Below are 17,696 nucleotides of genomic sequence, written 5' to 3' on the forward strand. Positions count from 1 at the left end.
TCTGCACTGTGATTGTGTCTTAAAACAGCACGGTGGCTTATTGAATAGGAGGAAGCCGCCTGCACTTCCCCAGGAAACTCGGGGAGAGGAAATGGACGAGCTTGGAGAGCACAGCGCACGGCTGGCCGAAGCAGACACCACAGGGAGAGAGAAAGGGCGACGAGGAGACTGTCCTTCAGAGACCAGGGCTGGAGAGAGGAGTGAGGGCCCCTGTCTGGAGGGCCGGTGGCTTGAGGAAGAGGAGGACATGGACGTCCGTCTGATTGGTCTTGGGCTTCTGGTCTTGGGCTGCCTCGGCTCCTCGCAGAAACTTTCACCGAGAGGACGGAACGTGTGCCTGGACCACAGGTGGTTTCCCAGAGCCACAGCTGCTCTGCTCTGCTTGCTTGCTGTCACCTTTTCTTTATTCCACCAGGGCACTTTCACTTCTGTATTGTTTCTCTTCCTTTAGATGGGTGATATTAGTATTTTCAAACTGTCATTTTGTACAAAAGTAGTGTTGGAGGAGTTTAGGACAGATTGTTTGTGTAGGACATTGCTACCCATAGGGGTCCCTTTAACTGCATGTTGTCTATTTGTGCCATCTGCCGCACTCTTGATTACTTTAACATCTGATTGAGCTTGCCAAGAGCTTTTCACATGTAAATACATTAACATTTAGTCATTTGGCAGATTATTTTCATTCATAGCATTTTTTAAGTGAGGTGCACAGCAAGTAAACAGCTTCATAACGGAAGAGACGTAAAGCAAAGTGTAAAATGTCTCAGGTTTTTTTCACGAAAATGAAAGGAAAACATTTTTAAAACACTGACTCAAGACACTGACGCAGCAGATCAAATAGAAATGTGGGTTTTCTCTCTGTGATGATGGCACTTATTGTGTTTGTGTTTGTGTTTACAGGGATCCGTCCTCTCTAGTGTGCTGTGATGGCTGGCGTCAGCAGGGAGACGAGTGTTCTATCCGTGAGTGTCTCTGCTTTCCCCGCTCACTCTGTCCAAATGTGCTTCCCCACCACATTTACTTTACACAGAGGTAAACAGAGGAGAGCTAGTTTCCTGCTGTCCAGTAGATGTCAGCACTGTCATCTGCTCTGTCTGTGTGTGTGTGTGTGCGTGCGTGTCTGTACATGTACGTGTAGGTGTGTACGTGTGTGTGTGTGAGTGTGAGAAAGAGAGAGATGGAGAGAGATAGATAGAGTGTGTGTGTGTGTGTGTGTGTGTGTGTGTGTGTGTGTGTGTGTGTGTGTGTGTGTGTGTGTGTGTGAACTTTGGAACTAAATCCCAGCATGACCCTGTGTCCAGCTCTGTGTGAGGGAGAGGGGGCCTGCCAGCAGGATGAGGTGTGTGTCTATCCAGGAATGTGTCGCTGCAGACCTGGCTACTTTGGCGCTCAGTGCAAAACCTGTAAGTGAGCAGTCAATTGGACCTGGCATAACATGAACCTGGCATGAATGGACCGGTCATGAATGGATCTATTATGAATGTTGAATTGGTGTTTTTTTTAAATGAGAATTTTGCAAAGGAACATTTTAAGTAGCTTTCTCTATTCATGTATTTAGATGCTTATGTGTCATTAGGCTAGGTAATAATAGAAAATTAATGATTAGGGTAGAATATGCTGGTGAGCTGAGGTAAACAATAAAACAATAAAAGTAAACACAATAAAATAAAAAAGTAAATAAATGCCATACAAAGACACAAAGTGATATAATATATGTCTATATTTAGAAATACTATTTTAGACGCTATAATATAGTATTCTATATTTAAGAATGCTATAATATTGTAATTCTATACTGTAAAGCCTCATTGCTTCTCGCCTGCTATCTGTATGTATGCAGCCTGCCCTCCTGAGTTCTGGGCATCCGACTGCCGTGAGCACTGCTTGTGCCACCCAAACGGGCGCTGCCACCCGGCTACGGGCGAGTGCACCTGCCTGCCCAACCGGTGGGGTCCGCTATGCCAGCACGAGTGCATGTGTGGCCGCCACGGCCACTGTGACCTACTGCACGGCAACTGCACCTGCGATGAGGGCTGGTGGACGTCTACCTGCGGCAAGATGTGCCACTGCTTCGAGCAGGGCACGACGACGTGCATCCCATCGAGCGGCCAGTGCGTGTGCAAGCAAGGCTACTACGGCCAGAAGTGCAGCCTGCGCTGCAACTGCTACCTGTCACCCTGTGACCAGAACACAGGCCACTGCCAGTGCGTGAGAGGCTGGTGGGGGCCGGGCTGTGACCGACACTGCAACTGTGACCTCAGCCACGGGGAGTGCGACCCTAGCAATGGGGAGTGCGTGTGTGAGCCCGGTTACAAGAGCCCCGTGTGCCACGAGCCCTGCAGCCCTGGCTACCACGGCAGAGGATGCCTGACGAGGTGGGGAGGCGAAAGCGTCTTTGCCACTATAATTGCCATTTACTGCGTTGCAATATCTCATCATAGACACAATTAGTGCTGCTATTATGTGTCATTTAAAACAGCAGATAGGTTTTTTTAATCCAAAACCTAAAGGTAATCCAAAAACCCTTTCAAACACTACCAACAACCCTATTGGCACTATTGAAAGCTAAGTGGTGTCGTCTGTCAATATCTGGCTGAGAAATCTTTTCTGCCTTTTTTGCCTGTTTGCATGAGATACTGTACATGGTTGCCTATAGAAAAACATACATCAAAAATGTTAAATTGTTGCATAGTGTTATGAATATAAACATCACCCTGTGTACATTCTGTATGTTATATAAAATACAGTCTGTCTGTATTGTTTCCTATCCTTTGAGAATTAGTTTAGAGAGTAGACTAAACTAAATAGACTACATTTATGGTAGATTTCTAAGCCTGTTTTGAGGATATTGTGTTAAGTGCATCACATGCGTAATTAGTGCCCAGTCTCCTGTCTGTCCAGGTGTGGTCACTGTCTTAAGGGCGCTGCGTGTTCTGCAGTGGACGGCTCATGTAAGGCCTGCGATCCAGGCTGGAACGGAACGCGCTGTGACCAGCTCTGTCCCCTTGGATTCTATGGAGACCACTGTCGTAAAGCATGTCCAACTTGCAAGAACCAAGAGGCCTGCGATCCGGTGACAGGGGAGTGTTCTCACTGTAACCCCGGCTGGATTGGCCCCAGGTATGAAGAGAAAACAAACAGTATTTTCTTAGAAACTAAGTTACTTAATACTAACTTCAACATTGAATGTGTCTCATGTAGAAACAGCATCATCAGCCATTCTGTGTGTCCGATGAACCTCTATAATTACCACAGTGTTACACTGAGAAATGAAGGATTGTGGCACCAAAAACCAGGACAGGAAGTAATGGTCATTTTAATGGATTTTAATTTTATTTTTACGTTGATGGCTTTTCTTGGTTTGACTGCTGCAGGTGTGACAATTTGTGTCCTGTGGGAACGTTTGGTGATGGCTGCCGCTTTCAGTGCAGCCCCTGCTACTATGGGCAATGTAACCCTGTGGCAGGAAACTGCATCTGTCAACCTGGTTTCCAGGGCGAGAGGTCAGGGCCTCGTGCATTTAACACCTCTGTGCTTTGAATCTCATATTAAAACGAAATGTACTACAGTACTGTACTATACGGTGTACTACATTATTCAATGCTCAGTTACTGTATAGTATATTATAGCATATTACAGAGTGAACATATTTGCTAGAATGCAGTGTCCCATTGTGCCCTTGCTGTTCAGAAAAGGAGGCACCAACCAAGTGCAAATACATTGATTGTGAATGTGTAAGTTGTGTGCGTGTCTTCTTCAATTTCCTTGCAGCTGCAACAGCACTTGTCCAGATCACCTCTACGGTGTGAACTGCTCGTCTGTGTGTAACTGTGGTGAAGTGGGCTGCCATCGTGTCTCAGGAGCGTGCCTCTACAGTATGTCTCTTCCCACGTTGCTGGTCACCACTCTACTTGTACAAAACACAGGAAACAGAGGAGCTGTGACAAATTGGGGTTGAGATATATGAAGAGTTTGGTTCCAAAATGCTATATCCTCCTTTTTAATCAATTTTACATATTGTTTTCAAAGTAATTTCAGTAGAACTTGAACAAAAAGTTGGGTATTGTTGTTTGATTGATCTTAACTCAATCAAAACAACACAACTGCAATTTTATTGATATAACCTGAAATACACAATTAAACGACATGACTTTTTAATGTTTTTGAGATATAGCTTTTTGGAACCAAACTCTTCATATTGATGCTCCATAGATGTTCGCCTGTTCGTCCTGTTGAAGTGGTTACAGTATCTGGGATAGTCTGTTTTGCGCAAGCATAATTATGTTGAATCGTGCCCACGCCTGCTGTTGTGGAGCTGGTAAAAGGCTGTGTGCATGTCTGTGTTAATATTTGTGTGCATCCTGTGCTTGCATGCATATCTCTGTGGATGCATCATTAGGCTCCCAGGCAGGTCTCATCATGGGCCTTCTCATCCTTGTGCTGCTTGTCCTCATCGTACTGCTCTGCTGTTGCTGCTGCTGCTGTTCGGAAAAGGCTCCTACGGATGGAAAAGAGAGGTGTGGCTTAGTTAATACTCCTTTCATCTCTCTCTTTCTCTCTCTCTCTTTCTCTCAAACACGTACACAAGCATGCAAGCATGTTACCACAAGTAGCGTCACTGCAGTGTCATTATTGTGCATATGGGAACACCCCCCCACCACGTGTGCATGCTTCTGTATGTTATATTCAAATACTTTACATTTGTTTTTTGCATGAAGTGTACTATTCATAGATGTGCGTACGAGATTACCTATGCACATCTCTGACTTGCAATATTTTGACACCAAAGGGTTTCCGTGGGAGACGGAGGTCCTGCCTTGCGAATGAAACACCATGTGTACAGTGTGTTGGCTACTGTCAGCTCATCCATACCTTGCACCAGCTTGTGGACATCAGGGTTGCCCAGAGTCACAGGTCAGGTGTATGGCACACGTGACACCGAAGCCACAGTGAACATTCATCAGTATGGGAGACACATCATTATTTAGTTGCCTATAACAAAGTAACCGGATGATTTGGGTTTAAAAGATTTGAGATGAAAGTATTTAATTTGACTCCTTTGGCTTTTATGAAAGTAATAATTTCATCGATGAAGTAATTTTTAGTGTTTACATACCTCTCTGTCATACCAAAGCTATTATTTCTGGTTTCAGTTCTCAGGGTGTAGATGTCATTTCAAAGCCGCATATTTTGTTTTTAGATTGTTTATAGTTTAAAGATCTTGAGATCTGAAAATTCTCTTTTGTGCCTTTAGTGTCTCACCACGATCCTGAGCTCACGTTCAACCATAGCTTCATTGAGCCGCCCTCATCTGGTTGGTTAACAGACAACTCATTTGAGAGCGATGAGGGAGAGGAGGGAGAGGCCTTATACTGTGTTCCACCCAGAGAAGGTAGATTGGAACCTATTTTAATTCCAATGTCAATATACAAACAGTGTGTAGTCAATGTTGAGCTAATTTGAGCAATTTCTGTAAATTTTGAAAATGTTTACAGACAATTCCTTTAATGCTTGGAGGTTCCTTAAAATAACAGGAAATATTCTTTATTCATAGAAATAATTCAATATTTCAAGGCGAGGGAAACAATTGAGGGAATTGTCTGTAGAACTGTACAGAAAATGTACAAAATACAAAGAAAATGTACTGGCAAATTTCTTTTGTACAGATTTTCTTTTTACAATGTAATGACTGATGGTATGTCAGATCCACACTTCCTGACCCACCTTCGGCCCTGATCTTTGCCTCTTGTCCAGATATCTCCACTGTAGCGGGAGGGGAGTTCCAGGAGCTGAGCTCTAAGTGCAACATGTTCCCTGACCCGTCGGCCTTCAGCTCTGAGGACATGTCTCTGGCATTCGGCATCCCGCGCACCTCCAGCATCGCCAAGTCCAAGCGCCCATCTGTCTCCTTCGCCGAGGGCACCAAGTTCAGCCCCAAGGAGCGCCGTGGCTCGGGACAGGAGCTACCGGCTGTCGGCCGCAAGCCCAAGACCCCCTGGGGGGTCCTCATGGTCTCTGCTCTCCAGAGCCGGGAAGAGGGTGGGATGGACAGGGGTGACCAAGAGCCAGAGGTGGGTGAGAACTTCGTGGACGAGCAGACGACTGCGGAAGATCCGGACGATCCTGAGGCCGGGAGGTACGCTTCCGCACCCTCCCACAGCACTCTTGCTGTGCCTGGGAGCAGTCGGCGACGTACACTGTCAAACCCGACCAAGAAGAACGCCCAAACGCCGGCCCTGACCGGTAGCCACCAGTCGGAGGACGGGTTGGATAAGGTGACCACTGTGTATGTGACTGTGGGAAAAGCTTCGCATGGGTCCAAGGCAGAGACCAGTTCGGAGGGGCCAGTACAGGCCATGCTGCGCCGGCTGGGCAGCATCCAGAGGCAGAGGGAAGAAGGCAGCAAGCCCAAGGCCCGTGGAGAGGCCATCGTCAAGCCCCCGCGGAGGAAGCTGGGAGCACGGGCCGCAGTCTGGGAGCAGGTGGTGAGTACTGGAGGAGGGGGGAGCCCCCCTGGCGCTGTGCCCATGAGGAAGCCCAGCCGCCGGAAGCACACAACCCTCAGCTCCCCCTGTCCCGTGAGCTCCAACGAGAGCTCACAGGAGGGCGTTGCCCCGAAGAGGCCACTGTCCTCCATTTTGAAGAGCGTCCCAGAGTGGGTGGCTCCTGCATCGCCGAGGAGAGACGTCCAGCTGGCCGAGCCCAGAGCTTGCTGCCCAGATCCTCCAGGAGAGGACGGGTATCTGACTGTGGGAACTGCACAAATTGCGACCAACCTGAGGGAAGTCATTGCCAATGAAGTCATTGTGGCCTGTGATGATGATGTACCAAAGTATGAAAATGTCATGCATTATGAAAGCAACCATAGTAGTACCAATTATGAAAATATCCATAATATCTGATTACATTTTACTTTTGCAAATTATTCTCCATTTTTGTCTCTTGGTACTTGGTGTCACAAAACTACACATATAGGCACAGATTTAACACAAGATGAGACAGCATTAAAATCTGTCTTGTAACACAGGTTTGTAAGTCTGATTAATGTGTATTTGTAATGACACAGTATTTTGTAATGTACCTCTTTTGACTTATGCCAAGTAAAAATTATTTAAACAGACTGTGGCCCCAATTCAATGTTATAAGGTTCATTCCATATCAAATCACCCAATTTGAGCAAATATATACAGGTCACCCTTTCAGATAAATCTGAAGAAAATAAATTCAACATCAAAAACAAAAATCAAAATAACATCACTACCGGAAACAGTTTGGTGAACAAGCCTTTTTGTCTTGCCACAACTTGGCAAATCTAGCATTACACTACAGTGTAATTCTACAATTTACAATCATATCCGATTTATCTTATTTTGGCTCTGAAAATGGTCATAGTTTTCAAACGGAAAAAAAAAACCTTAAGGGCTTTTCATTCAAACAGAATACTAGACATATCCCTCAGAATTTCCCCAAGGACCTACAGTATCTGTCACGTAGCCATGCTCATATATTGTGCAATTTGTAGCCTAATCCCTGAATGATTCCACACATAACACTCAAATAACAAGATCTGAAAGCACACAGTATAGATGTGAAGGTCTGAAAGACCTTGCATGTGCGTGCACGACAACCCAACCCTCACGTGCACGTGATGTTCTCAGTCACCTGAGGATGTGTATGAATGACAAATGGATTTTCTCTGACCTACTTACATCAGAAAGTTGTCAGAGGTGATGGAGGTCCTGCCCTACAACTCAAGTAGCGATATCTTAATCATTTTGACTGCCGTGAAATCATACATGATGTGTTCACTGTGTGCTCTGTGTGTTCACTAATTCACGGATGGGATAAATGCAGAGACCAAATTCCTTGTGGCCTATAAACCTGACTTACATTTAGATTTACGATTTACCTTGCATGTGCGTGCACGACAACCCAACCCTCACGTTTCTGTTGTATGCAAATCTTTCTGCTGAATTATGCATGTGAAGTTATCAGTCACCTGAGGATGTGTATGAATGACATGCATTTTCTCTGACCTACTTACATCAAAAGGTTGTCAGGTGATGGAGGTCCTGCCCTACAACTAAAGTAACAATATATCTTAATAATTTTGACTGCCGTGAAATCACATGGCTCTCTATGACAGGAAGCACTAAAACCACATACAGCAGTGTTGGGCAAGTTACTTTAAAATCGTAATGTATTATGTATTACTTATTACTGTCATTTCAAAGTAATTTGTTACATTAGAATATTACTGTCTCTGAATTGTAAGGCATTACACTACTATTGCATTACTTTTAAGTTACACAGGAAATCGCACCAAACAAATGAAAAAATTTCTGGGGGAGGACCCACAAACCCAACTTGTCAGAGGTGATGGAGGTCCTGCCCTACAACTCAAGTAGCGATATCTTAATCATTTTGACTGCCGTGAAATCATACATGATGTGTTCACTGTGTGCTCTGTGTGTTCACTAATTCACGGATGGGATAAATGCAGAGACCAAATTCCTTGTGGCCTATAAACTTGACATTTAGATTTACGATTTACCTTGCATGTGCGTGCACGACAACCCAACCCTCACGTTTCTGTTGTATGCAAATCTTTCTGCTGAATAATGCACGTGAAGTTATCAGTCACCTGAGGATCTGAATGAATGACATGTATTTTCTCTGACCTACTTACATCAAAAGGTTGTCAGGTGATGGAGGTCCTGCCCTACAACTAAAGTAACAATATATTTTAATAATTTTGACTGCCGTGAAATCACATGGCTCTCTATGACAGGAAGCACTAAAACCACATAAGGCAGTGTTGGGCAAGTTACTTTAAAATCGTAATGTATTATGTATTACTTATTTCTAACAGGGTTTTGAAATCCTGCGCTGCTCAGTGAGCTCCTGTGTTCACTTATATCTTTAACACATCATTGGCTCAAGAGACAGTTCCTACTTGCCACAAGCAGTCTGTTATTGTTCCAGTACCGAAAAACAAAAGTCCATCATGTCTGAATGACTACCGCCCAGTAGCCCTGACGTCTACAGTGATGAAGTGTTTTGAGAAGCTTGTGAAAAACGTTATCTGCTCATCCCCTCCCTGCCTCCTTCGACCCCCTCCAATTTGCTTACAGAGCCAACAGGTCTACAGAGGATGCCATCTCATGCACACCACCTTAACTCACCTGGAGGAGGGGAATGGGAATTATGTGAGGATGCTGTTCATTGACTTTAGTTCAGCATTCAACACGATAGTACCTCTCACCTTGGTCACAAAGATGAAGGCCTTAGGACTGAACACCACCCTGTGTCACTGGATGTTTGACTTCCTCACCAACCGTTCACAAGTGGTTAGAGTGGGGGGTCTGACATTTGACTCATTAACCATCAGCACTGGTGCTCCCCAAGGCTGTGTTTTGAGTCCACTGCTGTACAACATCTACACACATGACTGCAAAGCCAACAGTAGTCATACCTCCATCATCAAGTTTGCAGATGACACAGTGATCTTGGGCCTGATTAGTAACAACAATGAACAGCTCTACTTGGATCAGGTTGATGAGGTGGCACAGTGGTGTCAATCTAACAGCTTGACACTGAACATCACTAAAACCAAGGAAATGGTAGTGGATTACAGAAGGCAGCAGCAGAACTACAGTTACACCCCACTAATGATCAGCGGGCAACCTGTAGAGAGAGTCACAAGTTTGAAATACCTTGGTGTCCACATTACTGAAGACTTAACATGGACTGTTAACACTCAATATGTTCTGAAGAAGTCCAGACAACGACTCTACTTCCTTCGTCAGCTAAGGAAATTCAAAGTTTCTACATCCATCATGAAGGCCTTCTACACTTAATGTAATTACACATACACATAATTTCACTGCATTTCTTACTTCCAGTAACTATATGCATGTGACAATAAACTTCCTTGTAAACTTCCTTGTACTTCAGCGGTTGAGAGTGTTCTAACTGGTAGCATCATCACCTGGTATGGGAACTCCACAGTTAGAGATTGTAGTACTCTGCAGAGAGTAGTGCGCTCAGCTGAACGTACTATAAGAACTCAACTCCCTGCTCTACAAGATATCTATTCCAGAAGAGTACTCCTAAGAGCCCAAAAGATTCTGAAGGACTCTTCTCATCCTAACAATGGATTATTCCTACCGCTGAAATCAAGAAGACGCCTATGTAGTCACAAAGCCAGAACTGAGAGACTCAGGAGAAGTTTTTATCCCCAGGCCATCCGAACTCTGAACTCACACTATACTGACTTTGCACACATTCACTCCTCAGCACTCTCAAACATTTCCCAACTCTGAACTCACACTATACTGACTTTGCACTCATTCACTCCTCAGCACTCATGACCCCCCACACACACACACACAACTACATGACTTTTAGCACTTTTACATCCCTCTCCCTATGCTACAGGCCTTTTATTTATTTTCTTATTTCATCACACGTCAAAACACACACACACACACACACATATCTGACTTTCTCCAACTTTTGCACATTTCCATAGAACTTTTTATTTATTATTTTTGATTTCTCCTCCATCTATCTACCCATGTCCTTGATTGCCTAGCCTTTCTGCCCCCACCCCCACCCCCCCCATCCCCAACACACACACAAAAAAACACACACACTTACATCATCACTGTCATCACCTCACATACATACAGCACACTGCTTGCTATAAGCCTCCTCTACATACTTGCTGCACACTGCCCCCCTCCCTACATACACAGCACATTGTCTTCAGGATCTTCTCCAACACACATCCTCTACATACTTACAGCACACTGCCCTCACCTACCCACACACACACACACACACACAGTCACTGCTCCACTCCCCTCCATACACACACATCTTCACTGTCATCACTCACATACATCATACATACAGTACTCTGCTTGCAATAGTAAGTCCCTTCACCATACTTGCAGTACACCCCCCTCTCCCCTACATACGCGGCACATTATTTCATCAGGAAGCTTCTCCAACACACATCCCCAACATACTTACAGCACACTGACCCCCAATACACAGCACATTGTCTCATGAGGAAGCTTCTCCAACACACATTTTGCACACTGCCCTCTCCCCACATACACAGCACACTATCCCATCTCCCCTGTCATCCCCCAACACACACACCAAGACCCTGGCAGGTTGGGTTAGCCCTTTGAGCCGTGGATCTGCCCAAGGTTTCTTCCTTGGTAAGGAGTTTTCCTTGCCCCTGTTGCTCTTGGGTGCTCCTTGTTGGTGCCCCCCGCCCAATCCCAATCCTCCCCCACCTTTCTTATGCAGCCCTTGCCACTTAATCTACTAAACCCCTTCTACTGCACTTTTTACCCCCCCCCCATAAATGCACAAATAGGCTGACACCAGACATAATTTCACTGCATTTCTTACTTCCAGTAACTATATGCATGTGACAATAAACTTCCTTGTATCCTTGTACTTGTCATTTCAAAGTAATTTGTTACATTAGAATATTACTGTCTCTGAATTGTAAGGCATTACACTACTATTGCATTACTTTTAAGTTACTTTCACCAAAATATCTAGAAATATGGATTTGCCATTCTAAATGCAGTTTATTACGCTCAATGCAGCTTGCTCTTCCCATGGAGGGAGATGTGGTATAGCATAATGACAGGGACGGATTACTGCACGGGCCTACCGGGCCCAGGCCTAGGGGCCCAAGAGATCAGGGGGCCCTTGGGCCCAAGCCTTTGCATGGACTCATTGCCTCAATATCAACAAATCAGGATGTAGGCTATGAATCTGATTGAATTAAAGTATTGGCCATCCCCAAAATCCACCAGAACACAGGAAATCGCATCAAACAAATGAAAAAATTTCTGGGGGAGGACCCACAAACCCCCCCTCCCACACATGCGACAATTAGTGGGGGGCCCTTAAAGGAGAATTCCGGTGTGATATTGACCTAAAGTGTATTGAAACATGATACCGAGTGTGAACGTATGTCTCATAGCCCATCTCGGCTTGTCCCCTGCACTCCAAAATCTGGCGCTAGTTAGCCGATGCTACCAACAGCTTTTTCAATAGTGGTGCTTCGGCATCGGGCTAGCCATGCAAAAAATCACTGTTTTACACCCATTTACGAGGCTTAATGTATCTCCACACTTCATTGGTAGACTTCCGAGGGCCCTGACATTTAAAACGAGACATTGAGAACTTTGAAAAAGCACTGGTAGTTTACTTACAAGGCGATTTATACAGACAGTATCTTCACAAAGTTTAAGCGTTTGCAGCCATCTTGAATTTAGTCCGCGATAAGTCGAGCAACGAGTAAGAATGAACAGGTATGATAAGGGATCAGATTCCAAAAATAATTCAGTGGAAATGCATGGATTCCAGTTTCTTCCAGTAGTAGCAAATTCAAGATGGCTGCAAACGCTAAACTTCGTCGTAGGTGCATAGGTTACGCTATGCCCCCACAGCTAGCTGAAAACCTTATGCAAGTTCAGCGAAAATCGGCGCAATTTGGAATACTAGGGGGTGACCGAAGGTGCCTATTGGAAACATGTAAGTACTCGGCAACATCTTTCAGTGCAGCTAAGGTCAATTTCACACCGGAATTCTCCTTTAAGGCTAACAACAGTAGAATGCAATAGGCACAGTGCTCATGATGCAATACAAGGAACAATCGTCAGAATTATTGTGATAGAAATACTGTAACTTTAAGGCCTATGCCTGCTCATTAAAATCAATAGAGAGCCTACTATATTGTAAATCAAAGCCTAAAGGAACCGTATGTAAGATTGTGGCCAAAACTGGTACTACAATCACTTTCAAATTACTGTAGAGCAGTGTATCCCCAGAGCCCGTTTACGGAGAGCCGGATCACTCATAGACATAGCCTAATATACATGCAGGAACCACGACAACCAGGTGATAGAGACACATTTAGCCATCTAGCTCCATAGACCCCCATTGTTTTTGCACTTATTCGTGATCGCCCCTAGCGGAACTGCAACAGATTGCAGGTAGTGATCCGGCTCTCCGTAAACGGGCTCTGGTGGCGGGGTTAGAGACGAATGACCGCGTCGCAGGAAGTGCATCATAACAAAGGGACGCCAGACCCTCTTGTAATCTGTACTCAGTGATACTGCAGACTCGTAAAAGTAGTTAAAAAATAAGGCAGAAAAACGACAAGTTTCCTCATGCTGCTTCCTTATGTTGAAATATGCAAAAATGTACAAACAATCAAGAGGATGCCTTCTTGTATGTGATTTCTGCAACAGTGATACTGCAAACGTGATTTTTATGCTGTAGCCTAGTGTAAAGCGTGTCACGCAGTAGCCTAGCCTACAGAAAACACTTAATTGATGTGATATGATAACGTGTATACCTACAATGGTTTATTAAACATCATAGTCATTTATTTAGTCAGTCATCATGTTCATGTTAATGAATAGGAAGGACATATAAACGAAAGCCATAAACCAACATTTCGTGCAGTATCTGCCGTGAGTCCCGAGCTCCTCCCAGCTGACTCTGGCAGATCACCTGGACAGTCAGTCGCGATCGATTATTTAATAAATACATGTGAATTACGAATAATAATAAAAAGCTTTTACCTAATGTGACTATTTTTTTCCATGAACTGTAAAAGAAAACACGTTTTTTCGCACTGTATTCTCCATAAAGAGTAAAGTAAATTATGTACTTATTTCCGGAATTGACGTCACTTCCTGGACTCGTCTGAGGCTGGTGTAATGGGTCTGAGGTCTCTCAATGACCTAACCCCTACTGTTCTGTTTATTCAGTTATACGGAATTAATGGACTCGCTGCACGTCGGGGAGTTTTTTGCCCCTCGCCCTCGTCCATTAATTCCGTATAACAGGACACCTCGGTGGCCGTTATCCCTTACTTAAGCTTTTTGCTTAGGCTGCAGGTTTTTCCGCAACAATTGAAGGTTCTACAATTCTATGTTGAATTCAATGAACCCAGATATTCTTTAGAACATTCATTTCTCAACATTCCTGTGACACCGGTGTGACGGTACTCCTTTAAGGGTTAATTAAGAATAAAAGCTTAATGTCAGCTTTGGCCAGGTGCGAGGCCCATCAGACGCGAGGCCATGGGCGACGGCTTTGCTGTTTTCATGAACAAAAGTTAGGTGACCCTCTCTCCTAAAAAAGGTTGGGTGACCCTCCCCTCAACAAAGAATAAAAAGACATGACCCTCCCCTATTTTCCTCCGGTGGTCCTTTTCATAAATACCGAACGGTCCCTTATAGCAAAACCACTCACTGAGTTCGCAAAACTAAAAGTGCTGCTTTGCACTCAGTTTGCAATTTTATAACACACACTTTGCACAACTGGAGGCACAATCCACTGCACAGCACTCTTTTTGACACAACTGTAACTGTAAACTGTAAACACAACCCACTGCTTTACACTCAATTTCCAAATGATCAACACACTCCTAGCAAATCTATACACATTATTTACACTATTTACACTATTTTGCCAACTCTCTGGCACACTTTCTCATGTGAAAACTGTTTTAGATAATTAGTTCACTTTGCAATCAGCCTAAGCACTATAAATAAGCCACAGGTAGGAAGAGTGGGAAGAGTAAGAATTAGAGGAGGCCGAAGAATAGGACGTGGAGGTGAAGAAGTAGGAGGAAGAAGAGGAGGAAGAGGATGCAGAGGTGAAGAAGTGAGAGGGTGAGGATGACAAGGACAAGGAGGTGAAGTTAGAGGAAGAGGACAAGGAGGAGCAAGAGGAGGACGAGGAGGGGGAAGAGGAAGGGTAAGAAGAGAAAGAAATAGCTCTTTTTACAGGCAAAAAAATCAGTCTACATGTGGGGTTATTGTCATGTCAGGCCTGGATACGGCATTCCAGAATATATTTTCCCTGGTGCCTTGGACTAGGACATTGCATGTGATGTAGACGAAATTTTGAGAGAGACGACACAATGTAGACTGATTTTTTTTGTCTCAGTGAAATTGCTATTTTGTGTTTTGACTTGGAAAAACACACTTTTGTGTGTAAATAAACACCAATATTTGAAGTTTGGATCCCTGTATGTTTACAGAACTATGACAAAAGTATGACCTCAAACTGACATAGTCTACCTTGTGCACAGAGAAAGAAAAAAAGCCAGAGGTGTTTTTTATTCATACCATAGTTGGCACATTGTGTGCTTATTATTGTGATGGCTTGTGTTTACTGTTTGATACGAAAACACCATTTTTACGAAGGTGTGAAGAGTTAAGCAAGGTGTGTTGGCTTTTGCAAGAGAACTAGAATGTTTTGCTGATTGGGTGAAAGGTTTTCCTATTTGTGTGTAGTTTTGCAAAAAAAAAGCCGTAGTTACAAAAAATGTGCTTAAGCAATCAGAAAAAACTGTAAATGAAACAAATACTCATCCAAGACATTTTCCCCACAATAACTTATACTATCTATGGCCATCTATTTTTGTAGCTGTTAAAATAATTTGACCTGTTTTTTTTGTCTATTTGTTTATTTCTTTATTATTGATATTTAATATTCTATTGATATTATTGTTATTATTACTATTTTGCTTAATATTGAGGATCATATTGGCCTACGAGGGTCCAGGGGTGCTGTTAAACATACAATTTTAACACAGTTTGGGAGGGACATAAATACCTTACTGTAACAGGGCAAGCAGGGCTCGCCTTCTGTCTAACTCAGCTAGGTGACTTAAACATTGGCTACCTGCATATCACTTCACTACTTGACAGTACCCTGCATCAGGGCCAGCCTTAGGTAGCACTGCAGCCAACAGAGTGTAGCACTGTAGCTGCCTGGCTGCTCTAGCTGTTGGCAGGGATGGGCAAAAATGCATCAATGTATTTTAAAATAAAATATCAAATACCCTAATTTTAAATGTATCAAAATAAACTATAAAATGCATAGCCACACCATGTATCAAAATCAACTGTATTTTTCTATTTGGAAAGTACCAAAAATACTCTTTAAAAGAAGCATGATATCACTTTGCAAACCTTCCATATCTATCTAATCTATTCCTTCATCAGTACACTAACTCTTGATTAAGTCAGAGACTTTCTAATGAGGAGACACATCACTCAAAAAAATCCTCCATAGAAATGCATGGGGTTAGTTTGTAACGCCAATATGGCCGTTGTCTACACATATCCCACCCCTTCCTCGGCAAAACGTCGACATGTGAATACATTGAACCAATCATGTGGTGTGATGTGAATACATTGAGCCAATCATATGGTGTGTTGTGAAGACATCTTGCCAAATGCGTTGTGAACTCGCCGCTGGAGCAAGATTGGTGTCGTGAAGCCTTTTATTTCTGCTGAATAGGATGCCCGATGAGTGCCCAAAAAGTGTTGCTATATGGCCGCCGAGTGGAGGGACTTGCCTTTGATTAAGTGGACAGTGTTTGAGTTTTTCAGTTTTTCTCTGCCTACGAGATATGCCATAATGATACCCAATTGTATATTTCTGTGGAGCCAGCTAACCCAGATGGCCTTTGCTCCCTCACTGCATGCCTAACCTCCATTAATCAGTGGATGAGCAAAAAAAATTTGAAATTAAATGATGACAAAACAGAGTTGGACCAAAACCAAAGTGAGACATTGTTCTTAGTAATCTGGGGAATTTGGCGCACCAGGTCAAAACAAAAGTAACAAGCCTCGGTGTCATCTTAGATGCAGAGTTAAGTTTTAAGCCCCATATCAGTAGTTACTCAGACAGCCTATTTCCACCTGAGAAACATTGCCAAAGTGTGGCCCTTTTTAAATCAACAAGATGCAGAAAAACGAATTCATGCCTTTATCACTAGCAGGTTAGACTACTGCAATGCACTTTTCACTGGTCTTCCCAAAAAACATCTAAAGAAATTGGCAGAACTCTGCGGCTAGACTTGTAACTAAGACCAAAAAGAGAGAACACATCACCCCTGTGTTGGCTGAACTGCACTGGCTCCCTGTGTCCTATAGAATTTATTTTAAGGTTATGTTAATTACTTAATGGCATAGCACCTTCATATATCTCTGAGCTTTTAATATCTTATCAACCACAAAGGAAACTTAGATCATCCAATTCTAATCTTTTAATTGTACCCAAAGTGCTCCACAAGCAAAGTGGTGGTCCTCTTTTTTCATGAATTATTCATTATCCAAGACAAAATTTTTAACCATGTACATTAATTTCAAGCATTTCATTTAGTCTTGATCTTAAATCTGAGCATGTCATTGAATTCCCTATAATGTGAAAACCTATAAAAGCACATTACATTCAGGTTTTTACCTTGTATAGTCCAAAAGATAAGTGATTAATTAGATTTTGACCTGGCGGCCATATTGGATTTCTCCATTTTGGGGCATTATGGGACATTTTTGAGCCTGGCATACAGAAGATTTGAATTCAGCACCCTTCAAACCCCCTAAAAATTTTGTATGCCAAAAATTAACATGATTTGCCTTCGGGACTTTAAATAAGCAAATTTTCCAAAATCCTGCCTAGTCTATAAAGACTGCACGGGAGAACCTCATGGAGAACAATGTGTGAGTGTAGGGGTGTTAGTGCGACCAGGTGTGTGTGGGTGTGTCTATGTGTGCTAGGGCATCCAGCAGGTGTATAGGTATGTATGGAGTATATATGGGTGCATGGGTGTATGAGTAACAAAAAACAAA

At 43.4% G+C, this 17,696-nt stretch overlaps 1 protein-coding gene across 1 annotated transcript; it reads left to right on the plus strand.

Annotated features, from left to right (window-relative positions):
* Positions 1–138: 138 nt before the first annotated feature.
* On the plus strand, positions 139–7,118 carry scarf1 (scavenger receptor class F, member 1). Its single transcript, XM_048265545.1, has 11 exons — positions 139–348; positions 901–962; positions 1,302–1,403; positions 1,841–2,375; positions 2,902–3,120; positions 3,375–3,503; positions 3,772–3,875; positions 4,400–4,517; positions 4,790–4,914; positions 5,255–5,392; positions 5,755–7,118. Exons 1-11 carry the CDS (start codon positions 248–250, stop codon positions 6,900–6,902), a joined length of 2,781 nt encoding a protein of 926 aa, XP_048121502.1. The 5' UTR covers positions 139–247; the 3' UTR covers positions 6,903–7,118.
* The last annotated feature ends 10,578 nt before the right edge of the window (positions 7,119–17,696 follow it).

This window comes from Alosa alosa, chromosome 15 (assembly GCF_017589495.1).
Source record: "Alosa alosa isolate M-15738 ecotype Scorff River chromosome 15, AALO_Geno_1.1, whole genome shotgun sequence".
In the NCBI taxonomy this organism is placed as follows: Eukaryota; Metazoa; Chordata; class Actinopteri; order Clupeiformes; family Clupeidae; genus Alosa; species Alosa alosa.

Excerpts from the sequence above, each read along its gene's own strand:
- scarf1 (XM_048265545.1), top strand. The coding sequence starts at position 248 with ATGGACGTCCGTCTGATTGGTCTTGGGCTTCTGGTCTTGGGCTGCCTC. Across the intron at positions 3,876-4,399 it reads CTCAGGAGCGTGCCTCTACA|GCTCCCAGGCAGGTCTCATC; the intron begins GTATGTCTCTTC and ends ATGCATCATTAG. Across the intron at positions 4,915-5,254 it reads AGGGTTGCCCAGAGTCACAG|TGTCTCACCACGATCCTGAG; the intron begins GTCAGGTGTATG and ends TTGTGCCTTTAG.